At 41.4% G+C, this 13852-nt stretch overlaps 1 protein-coding gene across 1 annotated transcript; it reads left to right on the top strand.

Annotated features, from left to right (window-relative positions):
- Nucleotides 1-7088: 7088 nt before the first annotated feature.
- Nucleotides 7089-13458, top strand: LOC117711395 (olfactory receptor 1f45-like). The gene is made up of 2 exons (XM_034507017.2): nt 7089-7425; nt 10278-13458. The coding sequence occupies exon 2, from the start codon at nt 10280-10282 to the stop codon at nt 11198-11200; it is 921 nt and encodes a 306-aa protein (XP_034362908.1). The 5' UTR covers nt 7089-7425; nt 10278-10279; the 3' UTR covers nt 11201-13458.
- The last annotated feature ends 394 nt before the right edge of the window (nt 13459-13852 follow it).

The following is a 13852-nucleotide window of genomic DNA, read 5'->3' as shown; positions in this document are numbered from 1 at the left end:
AACCACTGCATTCAGAGCAGCAGGATTTCAGGATTCCAGAGGCGGTCTGAGTCCCAGGAATTCTTCCACCCAGGAGCTCAGTATCACAGGATCACAGAAACATCTGGATTCTGAGGAGTTCTGACACAAGCAAGATAACTGGAAAGGCAGGCTCCAGTCAGAGACAGTGAGTGCAGGTAGCACTAGAGTTAACCAGATGGTGAAAGGCAAGCACAAGAACATAAGCAACAGAAACAAAAGTTACCTGGCCTCATCAGAACCCAGTTCTCCCACCATAGCAAGCCCTGGACACCCCATCACACCAGAAAAGCAGGATTCAGAATTAAAATCACTTCTCATGATGATGATAGAGGACTTTAAGAAGGACATAAATAACTCCCTTAAAGAAATACAGGGGAACACAGGTAAAGAGGTAGAAGCCCTTAAAGAGGAAACACAAAAATCCGTTAAAGAAAACAACCAAACAGGTGAAGGAATTAAACAAAACTATCCAGGATCTAAAAATGGAAGTAGAAACAATAAAGAAATCTCAAAGGGAGACTACCCTGGAGATAGAAAACCTAGGAAAGAGATCAGGAGTCATAGATGCAAGCATCACCAACAGAATACAAGAGATAGAAGAGAGAATCTCATGTGCAGAAGATACTATGGAAAACATTGACACAACTGTCAAAGAAAATGCAAAAAGCTCCTAACCCAAAACATCCAGGAAATCCAGGACACAATGAGAAGACCAAACCTAAGGATAATAGGTATAGATGAGAGTGAAGATTCCCAACTTAAAGGGCAGTAAATATCTTCAACAAAATTATACAGGAAAACTTTCCTAACCTAAAAAAAAGACATGCCCATGAATATATAAGAAGCCTACAGAACTCCAAATAGACTAGACCAGAAAAGAAATTCCTCCTGTCACATAATAATCAAAACATCAAATGCACAAAACAAAGAAAAAATACTAAAAGCAGTAAGGGAAAAAGGTAAAGTAACATATAAAGGCAGACCTATAAGAATTATACCAGACTTCTCACCAGAGACTATAAAAGCCAGAAGATCTTGGACTGATATTATATAGACCCTAAGAGAACACAAATGCCAGCCCAGAATACTATACCCAGCAAAACACTCAATCACTATAGATGAAGAAACCAAGATATTCCATGACAAAACCAAATTTACACAATATCTTTTCACAAATTCAGCACTTCAAAGGATAATTGATGGAAAATTCCAACACAAGGAGGGAAACTACAACCTAGAAAAAGCAAGGAAGTAATCTTCCAACAACCCCAAAGAAGATACCTACACAAACACAATTCTATCTCTAATAACAAAAATAACAGGAAGCAACAATCATTTTCCTTAATATCTCTTAACATCAATGGACTCAATTCTCCAATAAAAAGATGTAAACTAACAGACTGGATATGTAAACAGGACCCAGCATTTTGCTGCATACAAGAAACCCACCTCAGTAACAAAGACAGAAACTACCTCAGAGTAAAAGGATGAAAAACAATTTTCCAAGCAAATGGTCCCAAGAAACAAGCTGGAATAGCCATTCTAATTTCAAATAAAATTGACTTTCAACCAAAAGTTATCAAAAAAGATAAGGAACTTCATACTCCTCAAAGGAAAAATCTACTAAGATGAATTCTCAATTCTGAACATCTATGCTCCAAATGCAAGGACACCCACATTCATAAAAGAAACTTTACTAAAGCTCAAAGCACACATTGCATCTCAACACCCCACTCTCAGCAATGGACAGATCATGGAAACAGAAATTAAACAGAGACACAATGAAATTAACAGAAGTTATGAAACAAATGGATTTAACGAATATCTATAGAACTTTTCATTCTAAACCAAAAAACTATACCTTCTTTCAGCACCTCATGGTACCTTCTTCAAAACAAACCATATAACTGGTCACAAAGCAGGCCTCAGCAGATAAAAAAATATTGAAATAATCCATTGCATCCTATCAGATCACCATGGACTAAGGCTGGTCTTCAATAATAACAAAAACAATGGAAAGCCCACATACATGTGGAAATTGAACAATGTTCTAGGCAATGATGACGTGGTCAAGGAAGAAATAAAGAAAGAAATTAAAGACGTTTTAGAATTTAATGAAAATGAAGGCTTGTCATACCAAAACCTATGGGACACAATGAAAGCAGTGCTAAAAGGAAAACTCATAGCTCTAAGTGTCTACAAAAAGAAACGGGAGAGAGCATACACTAGCAACTTGACAGTACACCTGAAAACTTTAGAACAAAAAGAAGCAAATACACCCAAGAGGAGTAGACTGCAGGAAATAATCAAACTCAGGGCTGAAATCAATCAAGTAGAAACAAAAACAACTATACAAAGTATCAACAAAACCAGGAGCTGGTTCTTTGAGAAAATCAACAAGATAGATAAACCCTTAGTCAGACTAACCAGAGGGCACAGAGACAGTATCCAAATTAATAAAATTAGAACTGAAAAGGGAGACATACAGGAGGTGGTGGCGCACGCCTTTAATCCCAGCACTTGGGAGGCAGAGGTAGGTGGATTTCTGAGTTAGAGGCCAGCCTGGTCTACAGAGTGAGTTCCAGGATAGCCAGGACTACACAGAGAAACCCTGTCTCAAAAACAAAACAAAACAAAACAAAAACAAAAACAAAAAAGGAAAAGGGAGACATAACAACAGAAACTGGGGAAATTTTAAAAAATCATCAGATCCTACTACAAAAGCCTTTACTCAACAAAACTTGAAAATCTGGATGAAATGGACAATCTTTTAGATAGATACCAGGTACTTAAGTTAAATCAGGAGCAGATAAACCATCTAAACAGTCCCATAACCCCTAAAGAAATAGCAGCAGTCATTAAAAGTCCCCCCAACAAAAAATGCCCAGGACCAGACGGTTTTAGTGCAGAATTCTATCAGACCTTCAAGAAAGACCTAATACCAATTCTCATCAAACTATTTCATAAAATAGAAACAGAAGAAACCCCACCCAATTCGTTCTATGAAGCCACAATTATGCTCATACCTAAACCACACAAAGACCCAACAAAGAAAGAGAACTTTAGACTCATCTTCCTTATGAATATTGATGCAAAAATACTCAATAAAATTTTTGCAAATTGAATCGAAAAACACATCAAAACAATCATTCATCATGATCAAGTAGGCTTTATCCCAGGAATGCAGGGATGGTTCAATATTTGGAAATCCATCAATGTAATCCACTATATAAACAAACTCAAAGAAAAAAACCACATGATCATCTCACTAGATGCTGAGAAAGCATTTGACAAAATTCAACATCCTTACATGGTAAATGTCTTGGAAAGATCAGGAATTCAAGGTCCATACCTAAACATAGTAAAAGCAATATACAGCAAACCAGTAGCCAGCATCAAACTAAATGGAGAGAAACTTGAAGCAATCCCACTAAAATCAAGGGCTAGACAAGGCTGCCCACTCTCTCCCTACCTATTCAATATAGTTCTGGAAGTCCTAGCCAGAGCAATTAGACAACAAAAAGAAGTCAAAGGGATACAAATAGGAAAGTAAGAAATCAAAATACCACTATTTTCAGATGATATGATAATATACTTAAGTGACCCCAAAACTTCCACCAGAGAACTCCTAAACCTGATAAACAACTTCAGCAAAGTGGCTGGATATAAAATCAACTCAAACAAATCAATAGCTTTCCTACAGTCGAAAGATAAACAGGCTGAGAAAGAAATTAGGGAAATGACAACTTCACAATTCACTCTTCACAATAGTCACAAATAATATGAAATACCTTGGTATGAATCTAACCAAGCAAGTGAAAGATATGTATGACAAGAACTTCAATTCTCCAAAGGAAATTGAAAAAGATCTCAGAAGATGGAAAGATCTCCCATGCTCATGGATTGGCAGGATTAATATAGTAAAAATGGCCATCTTGCTGAAAGCAATCTACAGATTCAATGCAATCCCCATTAAAATCCCAACTCAATTCTTCACAGAGTTAGAAAGAGAAATTCTCAAATTCATTTGGAATAACAAAAAACCCACGATAGTGAAAACTATTCTTAACAATAAAGGAACTTCTGGGGGAATCACCATCCCTGACCTCAAGCTGTACTACAGAGCAATAGTGATAAAAACTGCATGGTATTGGTACAGAGACAGGCAGGATGATCAACGGACTAGGATTGTAGACTCAGAAATGAACCCACACACTTACAGTCACTTGATCTTTGACAAAAGTGCTAAAACTGTCCAGTGGAAAAAGGACACGATTTTCAACAAATGGTGCTGGTTCAACTGGAGGACAGCATGTAAAAGAATGCAAATAGATCCACTCTTATTTCCTTATACAAAGCTCAAGTCCAAGTGGATAAAGGACCATCACATAAAACCAGATACACTGAAACTAATAGAAGAGAAGGTGGGGATAGAGAAAAAGTTCCTGAACAGAACACCAATGGCTTATGCTCTAAGATTAAGAATTGACAAATGGGACCTCATAAAATTGCTAAGCTTCTGTAAGGCAAAGGACACAGTCAATAGTACAAAATGGCAACCAACAGATTGGGAAAAGATCTTTACCAATTCCACATCTGATAGAGGGCTAATATCCAATATATACAAATAACTCAAGAAATTAGACTCCAGACAACCAAATAACCCTATTAAAAAGTGAGGTACAGAGCAAAACAAATAATTCTCAACTGAGGAAACTTGAATGGCTGAGAAGCACCTAAAGAAATGTTCAGCCTTAGTCATCAGAGAGATGCAAATCAAAACAACCCTGAGATTCCAACTCACACCAGTCAGAATGGCTAAGATAAAAAACTCAGGTGATAGCAGATGCTGGCAAGGATGTGGAGAAAGAACACTCCTTCATTGTTGGTGGGATTGCAAGCTGGTGCAACCATTCTGGAAATCAGTCTGGCGGTTCCTCAGAAAATTGGACATAGCATTACCTGAGGACCCAGCTATACCACCACTCCTGGGCATATACCCAGAAGATGCTCCAACATATAACAAGGACACATGATCCACTATGTTCATAGCAGCCTTATTTATAATAGCCGGAAGCTGGAAAGAACCCAGATGTCCTTCAACGGAAGAATGGATACAGAAAATGTAGTACATTTACACAATAGAATATTACTCAGCTATTAAAAATAATGAATTCAAAAAATTCTTAGGTAAATGGATGGAACTAGAAAATAACATCCTGAGTGAGGTAACCCAATCATAAAAGAACACACATTGTATGCACTCACTGATAATTGGATATTAGCCCAAAAGTTCTCAATCCCAAGATACAACTCACAGACCACATGAAGCTCACAAAGAAGGTAGACCAAAGTGTGGGCGCTTCGGTCCTTCATAGAAGAAGTAACAAAATACTCATGGGAGCAAATATGGAGACAAAGCATGGGACAGAATTTGAAGGAGGATCGCCTGGAGACTGCCCACCTGGGTATCCATCCCATGTGCAGTCACCAAAGGTAGACACTGATGTGGATGCCAGGAAGTGCATGCTGACAGGAGACTGATATAGCTGTCTCCTTAGAGGTCTACCAGAGCCTGACACATACAGAGGCAGATGTTCACAGCTAACCATTGAACTGATCGTGGGATTCCCAATGGAGGAGTGAGAGAGAAGGCTGAAGGAGCTGAAAGGGTTTGTGGCCCCATGGGGAGAGCAACAATACCAACCAACCAGAGCTCTCAGGGTCTAAATCACAGGCATGGGAGCACACAGGGAGAGACCCATGGCTCCAGCTGTATATGTAGGGGAGGATGGCACTGTCAGGCATAGGTGGGAGAGGAAGTCCTTGGTGTAGTGAAGGCTGGATGCCCCAGTGTGGGGAAATTCGTGGGTGGGGGTGTGGGAGTGGGTGGGTGGGAGCACATTCTCATAGAAGCAGGAAGAGGGGAGATGGGATAGGGGGTTCCTGGGTGGGAGGGAAATGGGGAAAAGGGATCACATCTGAAATGTAATATTAATTAAAATATAAAAAAATAAAAGAATGTCCTCTCTCTCTCTCTCTCTCTCTCTCTCTCTCTCTCTCTCTCTCTCTCTCTCTCTGTGCATCCACATGTGTACATGGCATGTGTGCCATGGTGTTCATATGAAGGTCAGAGGACAGCTTTCAAGAACTAGTTCTCTCCTTTGACCTCACATGTCCTGAGGATCGAACTCACACTTTGTGAAAAATATCTTTACCTGCTGAGCAGTTAAGTTGGCTCTACAAGTCATTTCCTTGTTTTCTCCAAGCTGAAAAAAGGAAAGGAAGGGTTAAAGGATTAGAGACGAATGAGACTGGAAGCTCAGAAGACTCACTGTCAGGAGGAAATAAATAACTTTAAAAAATAGTGAATGGATTTACTGCCGCCAAATTAGATACCATAGTTTTTTATATACATTGATGAGCACAGTCTAACCATTCTGTGAACAGGGGATGAACTGGAAAGGCAAAAGCACTTGGAGAAAAAGCAGTTGAGATACACAATAGAGAAAGATTAATATTGAGCACCTTACTGGTTGTAATTAAATCTTTTGTAGAGATTTTTTTTTAATCAAGGCAAGTAGTTCTTTGATTTGGGATTTATTGGGAATTTTTACAGTAACTAATATTTTAAAAATTTTGTCAAGTGTGTTTTCTGCATCATTTTATATGATTGTTATAGAAGCCAAGGCAGATGGGCTTGGTGATTGATTATTTCTTGATAGAGGGCTCCAATTTTGTTTATTGTTTAGTTCATACTGATAATGATGAAACTAATTGGATTGTGGTTTAATTTCTAGTAATGTATTTGTTAGATTTTGGTATCAAGTTCATACTGACCTCTTAGCCTCTGCTGTTACTTGACAAAATTTTCATTGTATTGCTATGTGAAACATAATATTTATATATTGTGATATTATATGTATACACATATGGGAGTGTGCATGCATGCACACATGCAGACACACACAGATATATATGCATATATGTACCATGCTTATCAGAAATGATTAAATATAAATAACTAACCAGGGACAGAGCCCTAGAAACGAGCACCTATACAAGAACTGGCTTTCTGAAGGTCCTAGTTCTTGATGCCATGAAGGAGCAGTTTGTCTGTATCTCTAACTAGAACCTCTGAGGATTCCACCTTAGGGAAGCACAAACTTGGCAGTCATCTTCATGGGAGCACCTTCTCCAGGGATGGAACATTTATTTATTTGCTCCCAACAATCCAGGCTCTACCAGAGAGAGCAACATGCCTCATTCTAAATGTCTTCTTGGGAGAAAAGATCCTTCTCTTCTCAGCTTCAAATGTGGGTTTCTCAAAACCCAGACTCAAACATGGCACCAGCAGAGACAGAACTTCCCTGAAGACATCTGATAACAGCCAAGAGAACCCAGGTAAGGGCGCTAAAGAAGCAGCAGAGGGCATCCTCACTTCAACAGCAGGCAGATTCCAGTGGACTTGAGCTCATGTGATGACATTTAGAGAAAGAACTTCACTCAATCCCTCTGCCTCTGACCAAGTTCAGAGGAGGAAGAGCTTCTCATTCCAGTATGTGCATGCCTTGTTCCACCATGAACTGCTCTGCACTACGAACATGGTGGAAGCAGTAATACGGGTAGAGGAAGCAGAAGAACACTGCCAAGTTTATCAGGTCAGGACCAGTAAGTACTGTACGCTGTTTGTTAAATAGCTTGTTCAGAAGCTGAGAGGATCGGGGAGGGAGATAGAGACAGAATGACAGAGAGACAGAGAAAGGCAGTGACAGAGACACACAGAGACATACAGAGCGAGGCAGAGAGAGAGAGGGAAGGAGGAAGCGAGGGAAGAGAGTGAGGGAGGGAGGGAGGGAAGGAGGAGACACACACACACACACAGAGAGAGAGAGAGAGAGAGAGAGAGTTTTATTATTTTATCCTGACTCTTCTGTTTGTTGTGTGTTGACCCTCTGGAGTATGCAGTTTTATCTTGAACTCGTCTCACAGTGTGGCTGCTCAGATGTTACCGAAACCTTAAAGTGGTATGTTGATTCTGGCTAGAGTCCAGAGGCAAAGCAACCTTTAAAGTCAGGGTCTCAAGTACCCTGTGATGCAGGCACATCTGCACACGTGACATCTCAGACACTCCTCACACCCCCACACTCCCACCACTCATAGAGGTTAATGAAGCAAAACAGATGCACACTTAGGTTAAAATTGTTAGATTGGAAAAATCCCTAAGGTTCTTCTTGACACTTCTTGGCAGCAGCATTTCTTCACACGGAGGCTTAGCAGAAGTGGGACTGAAATCCGAAGCAGGAGGTTAAGAGCCAAAGTAAGAGGCATTCGCGTATGACCTGCTGTGATGCACCAGTGTCCTGTGGAGGCTGTACACCTAGATAGAGCTTAACCTCTGATATGATAGTACTGCTCCTAGCAACTGGCCATCTCCATGTTTATCTCTCAATGCACAGTGCAGGAAAATACACAAAAATTGCAGCTTAACGTCCTCAGGATTGATCTTGAGCTGTGGTCTCGCCTCATTGGAACAAGCATAGCACTGCATCTCTCTGTGTCTTTGATAGGAAACTGTCTGGAGTCTAGGACATTAACCTCTCGAGTCAAAAGATTCTCTTGTTTGTCCTTTTGGAATACCCATCATTCCCTGGTCCACTGACCCTGTGACCCACCAGAAGCATATTCTAGCTTTTTAAACTTTAGTATGTGTATGATACACATGCATGTTAGTGAGTGCAGGTGCACATGTGCTGTAGCACTCATATAGAAATCCGCTGATCATTTCACCTTGAGAGTATTGGGGCAGAAGATGTGCACTGTGGTGTGGGGTTTTTACATGGGCTCTGGGGATTTGAACCCGGGCCTTCACACTTGCATGGCAAGTGCTTTGCCCACCGAGCCATCTCTCTAGCCCATGCTCTAGCTTTGTTTATTTGTTTACTACATTGTTCTACAATCATTGCAATGTTCTGGAAGTTAGCTTGGATTTCACATCTCAGCACTTTGCTTAATTTCACCCCTAAAGAAGCAGTCCATCACCCTGTCCCTACAATATGCACATATTATAACCAATATTACCAATTTCCTATATTATGTTCTGTCCCTGAAGTCAGGCCATTTCACATTGTAGTTGCTGCCCCGTCTCTCTTCTCTGTCCCCAGGCCTTTGATCGCCTCTGGGACGACTCTCCTCCCCTTCCCAGAGCCTTGCTCCATGGACATTGTGGTCCTGATGTTTTCCTGACTTTCTGCTCATGTGATTTCTTAGCCTTGGGGTTATCTTTTGAGATGTACATGAATTTTTATTTTATCCACCTGTAAAAACATTGTGTCCAATAGAAAATGTGCTTAGAACCGTCTTCAGAATACAGAAAGGAGAGGGACACAGCACACAGGAGTCTGGCCAGCAGCTCAGGTCAGCAGACAAACCACCGTGAGATGTGGTGAGAACATCTTAGCAACAGATAGAATGCTGAGAACCACCTACCAGGCAGGCCTGTCAAAGCCTATTGGCTTTCCAAATTGTGAGAAAACAGAAAAACCACAACAAAACCTTCAGGTTTATATATGACACTTAGTAGTATTTTTTATTTGATTAAAATTCAATAAATGGTAGCCAATATAACAAGAATAGCTGGGGATGTGGTAACTGTCTACTAGTTGGATATTAAGGCAGGAGAATTAATTGAGCCTAGACATTTTTGGTCAGACAAAAGAACTTGTGAGAAAAGTGTGTGTGTGTGTGTGTGTGTAGTTTGTGTGTTTCATGATATGTGTGTGTTGTGCATGGCATGTGTTCATGGATGCACATGTGTTTGTGCATGTGTGTGCATACATGCCCATATGTGTATAACACAGAGAACAAGACTATAAGCTTGTTTTGAATTCTCATTAATATTCATCAGCAAATTTTGATAAATCACTTGGATGTCCACTTCTCAGTTTCCTTATATATACAGTGGAATATATTATATCAATTCCTAGACTGAGTTAACTATTGTATAAAATGTGCATACATATATAATATAATGTAACATAATATATGATTAAGCAAACAAGAGCAGAATCAATAAAACTTCAGTCATTAGAATTAAATTCTCTTAAAATGGACCACTCTTTTGCTATAAAAATACACCGTGAGGCAATTTACTAGCACTAAATTCTCATCCAGTGAGTATATATTTCCAAACTTCATTGTGTTTCAAGTGTTGGTGAATAAAATTTCACTGTATGATCTCACTTTCTTCTACAAAGACATGGATGGTCCCAATCAGACAGCTACAGAATTTCTCCTCCTGGGATTCTCTGGAAAGTCAGAGCAGGAAGAGGTTGTCTTTGGAATGTTCTTGGGCATGTACATGGTCACCGTCTCTGGGAACCTTCTCATCATCCTGGTCATCAGCTGGGACCCTCATCTCCACACACCTATGTACTTCTTCTTGGCCAACCTCTCCAGTGTTGACATCTGCTTTTCCTCAGTCACTGTCCCCAAGGCTCTGGTGAACCACATGTTGGGAAGCAAGACCATCTCTTACACAGAGTGTATGACCCAGATGTACTTCTTGTTCATATTTGGCAATATGGATGGCTTTCTCCTGAGTGTGATGGCCTATGACCGCTATGTGGCCATCTGTCACCCTCTCCACTACACCATGATGATGAGGCCCAGACTCTGTGTCCTCCTGGTGGCCATATCATGGGCCATCACAAACCTGCATGCTCTATTACACATTTTCCTCATGGTTCGACTCACCTTCTGTTCCTACAATGTCGTGCATCACTTCTTCTGTGACCCCTATCTTATCCTGAAGCTCTCTTGTTCCGACACCTTTATCAATGATGTTGCAGCCTTCACTGAGGGTCCCTTGATATTCCTGACACCATTTGTATGCATCGTTGTTTCTTATGCCTACATCTACGCTAAGGTCTTGAAGATGCCCTCTGCCCATGGGATAAGGAAAGCCCTGTCCACATGTGGGTCTCACCTCACTGTGGTCTGCCTCTTCTATGGGGCAATCCTGGGAGTTTATATGCATCCTTCTTCCTCCTACACACCACAGGATGCAGTGGCCTCTGTCATCTTCACTGTGGTGACACCCATGGTCAACCCTTTCATCTACAGCATGAGGAATCGTGACATCAAAGGAGCCTTAAGAAAGATAATCCTCAGATCCTAGAATATGATGTTTCTAGAGCTAAGAGGACTCCTAGTCGTCATGTATATCTTCAAATTTTTTTTACAAAGAGATCCAGACAAGTCCAACAGTCAGCATGACTGTTCCTGGGGTCAGCGATAGATAACTGAGATCAGGGTTTTGAATTGGATGTTGCTGGATACTCTCTGTCAAACAGTTCAAAATTTATCTCTTCAAAGGGATGATTCTAAGACATTCATTTTACACACACACACACACACACACACACACACACCTGAGAACATTTGAAATTACTCTGATTTGTGATGTGTTTAACATTTCCCTAAGATACTAGCTGCCACAATGATCAGGAGATTTTGATAGATGATTGAGTCACTTGCCCTCATGGCCTCAGACAAGTAGGTCTGTGATTAATCTGGTAAATTACCCACAGAAAGTTTAGTTCACCCATGTTAGACCACTAGAAGTTGTTGGTTAGAGAATTCTTTATGCTCAGAACCTCTGGTGGCTGTGGTGTTGGTAATTTGCCTTTGTCGCAGCCTTGGGTCTCTCTTCTACATTCCACAGCTCAGAGCATCACCTCTTGTTTGCCTTCTCTTCTCACTTAACCTTTCGGGGTTTTGTTCTTCAGTATGAGCACTGCATGAGGATATACTCACAGGGATGACTAGGAACTACCAGGAAACTGTGGGCAGTGGCTGTGCTCACCCAGAAAATTCTTGATGTCCCTTCAACTTTCCATGGGCTGCAGGAAGCAGGGACTTTCTTACAAAGCTGAAGTGTCTGTCTAAAGTTTCAGCAGTGCTGAGGGGGAATGGGACTTGAGCTGATGTCAGGTTTATTGTAGTGGGTTGGTCTGGTACCGCTGTGTGTTCAAATGCTAAATACTGCCCCCCCCCAAGATCTGGTTGCCTGTGATGAGGAGATCCACAGGGATGAGGAGACCCTCAAGGATGAGGAGACCCTCAAGTACACCACATGATGCTATGTAACCTTGCTCTCCAAGTTAATTGGTCAACAAAAGGTTAAGCCTGTGATTGGGCAGTAGATAGAGATAGGTGGGTTTTCAGTTACCTGGCTAGGGCTTACAAGTAGAGAAAGAAAGGACACAGAGGCTAGAGGAGGCCACCATGAGAGGACCATGAACACATGGCCAAGAGAAACAGCAAGTAACATGGAACAGACAGCTGAGGTGTAAGTTATAGTAGCTCTAAAACCTGCCCAAGCTAGGCTTACAGCTCATAATTAAAATACCTGGGTTGTGTGTCTTTTATATGGGCTAGCAAGAATTTATAGTTCATTTTACAGGTTATAATTGGATCTCAGGACTTCAGAGTCCAAGTTTACTTTGGCCTATGGGCCAAGGTGTTCAGAGCTCCAATCCTCTTCTAGAGTGTACAAAACACCAGGTACCCAAAATATCAGTTGTCATGTTCTTTCCTCATGTACAGACACATCTGCCATCCATCCCCTGGGATGGGGCAGTGGTCAGTCCTCAGGGCCTCTCCCTTCATGGCCTCTGGATCCTCACTTCTTTTTCCCCCCGCCAGTCTCCTGGCTTATGGGCCCTTGCTAGCATCACCATTAGCTCCTTCCAGAATGTCCTGTCTCTGACTTCAGTGATCTTGATCTGTGTCTCACTGCTTTCTTACTCCCCCTGCACATCCCTTTCCTACACACAGGCTCTAGTTCCCCTAGATATCAACTGGGTCCTGTAACCCAACTCTCACAGAAACAGAGGCAAGGTGAAAAAATATTCCTTCTTCATGTAGAAAAACCTTACAGCAAGTTGGCTTCAGGATTCCCCGCTAAGCTCTTCTCCTGACCCGCTTCCCACTCCCCAGGAACTCAAAGTATAGTATTAACTGGTCCTGGGTGGCTCTTGAAACTGACTACAGTCTTGCCCAAGACTCTATTCTGGTGGCAGAAATGTCTCCTCCCATGTTTGTCACTACTACATACAGTGGCCTTTGTCAAAATAATGTTGGAATCAGAGTCCTAGACCAGATAGTTACTGTGGCGGTTTGGATGAGATTGTTTCTTAAAGGCTCTGATATTTGAACACTTGCTCTCCAGTTGGTGGTGTTATTTGTGGCCTTGCTGGAAGAAGTATGTTGGCAGGAGCTATGTGGTCCTTCCAGTTCATTCTTTCCGCATCATGCTTGCCTTTGAAGATGAGTTCTCTGCTTCCGCATCCTGCAGCTCGCTACCATGCTTCTCTGTTGTGATGAACTCTCAACTCTCTGGAACTATCAGCCAAAATAAACTCTCTTCTCTAAGTTGTCTTGGTCATGGTGTTTTATCACAGCAACAGGGAGGTAGCTAATGCTGTTACTCTCCTGAAAGAGAATAACACAGCTCCTTCCTGCTCTTCATGGTGTCTGTTCTGACCACTCTGGAATTTCTCAGCTGCCGAGCAAGCTGAGACTGACAGTCATGGGAGTCTCCTGAGACTGTTAATCTTGAGAATCACCTTTTGGTCACTAGAAGTGCCGCTGGGTGTCTGGAGTTTGAAGGTCAGGATTTCATCTGTTCGTATCCTTGAGGCTACCAGTTCAGCTCACTCTGGCTGAGATAAGGGCCATAAGCAGACAACTTTAAACAGTAGGACTTAAGAAAGGCTTTTATTGAGGGTTAAAGCTCAGCATGGAGGTGGGTGTACACAAGAGAAGC

The sequence above is a fragment of the Arvicanthis niloticus genome, chromosome 6, assembly GCF_011762505.2.
Source record: "Arvicanthis niloticus isolate mArvNil1 chromosome 6, mArvNil1.pat.X, whole genome shotgun sequence".
In the NCBI taxonomy this organism is placed as follows: Eukaryota; Metazoa; Chordata; class Mammalia; order Rodentia; family Muridae; genus Arvicanthis; species Arvicanthis niloticus.
The sequence above is the reverse complement of the archived record's forward strand: the minus strand, read 5'-3'. Positions and strand labels throughout refer to the sequence as shown.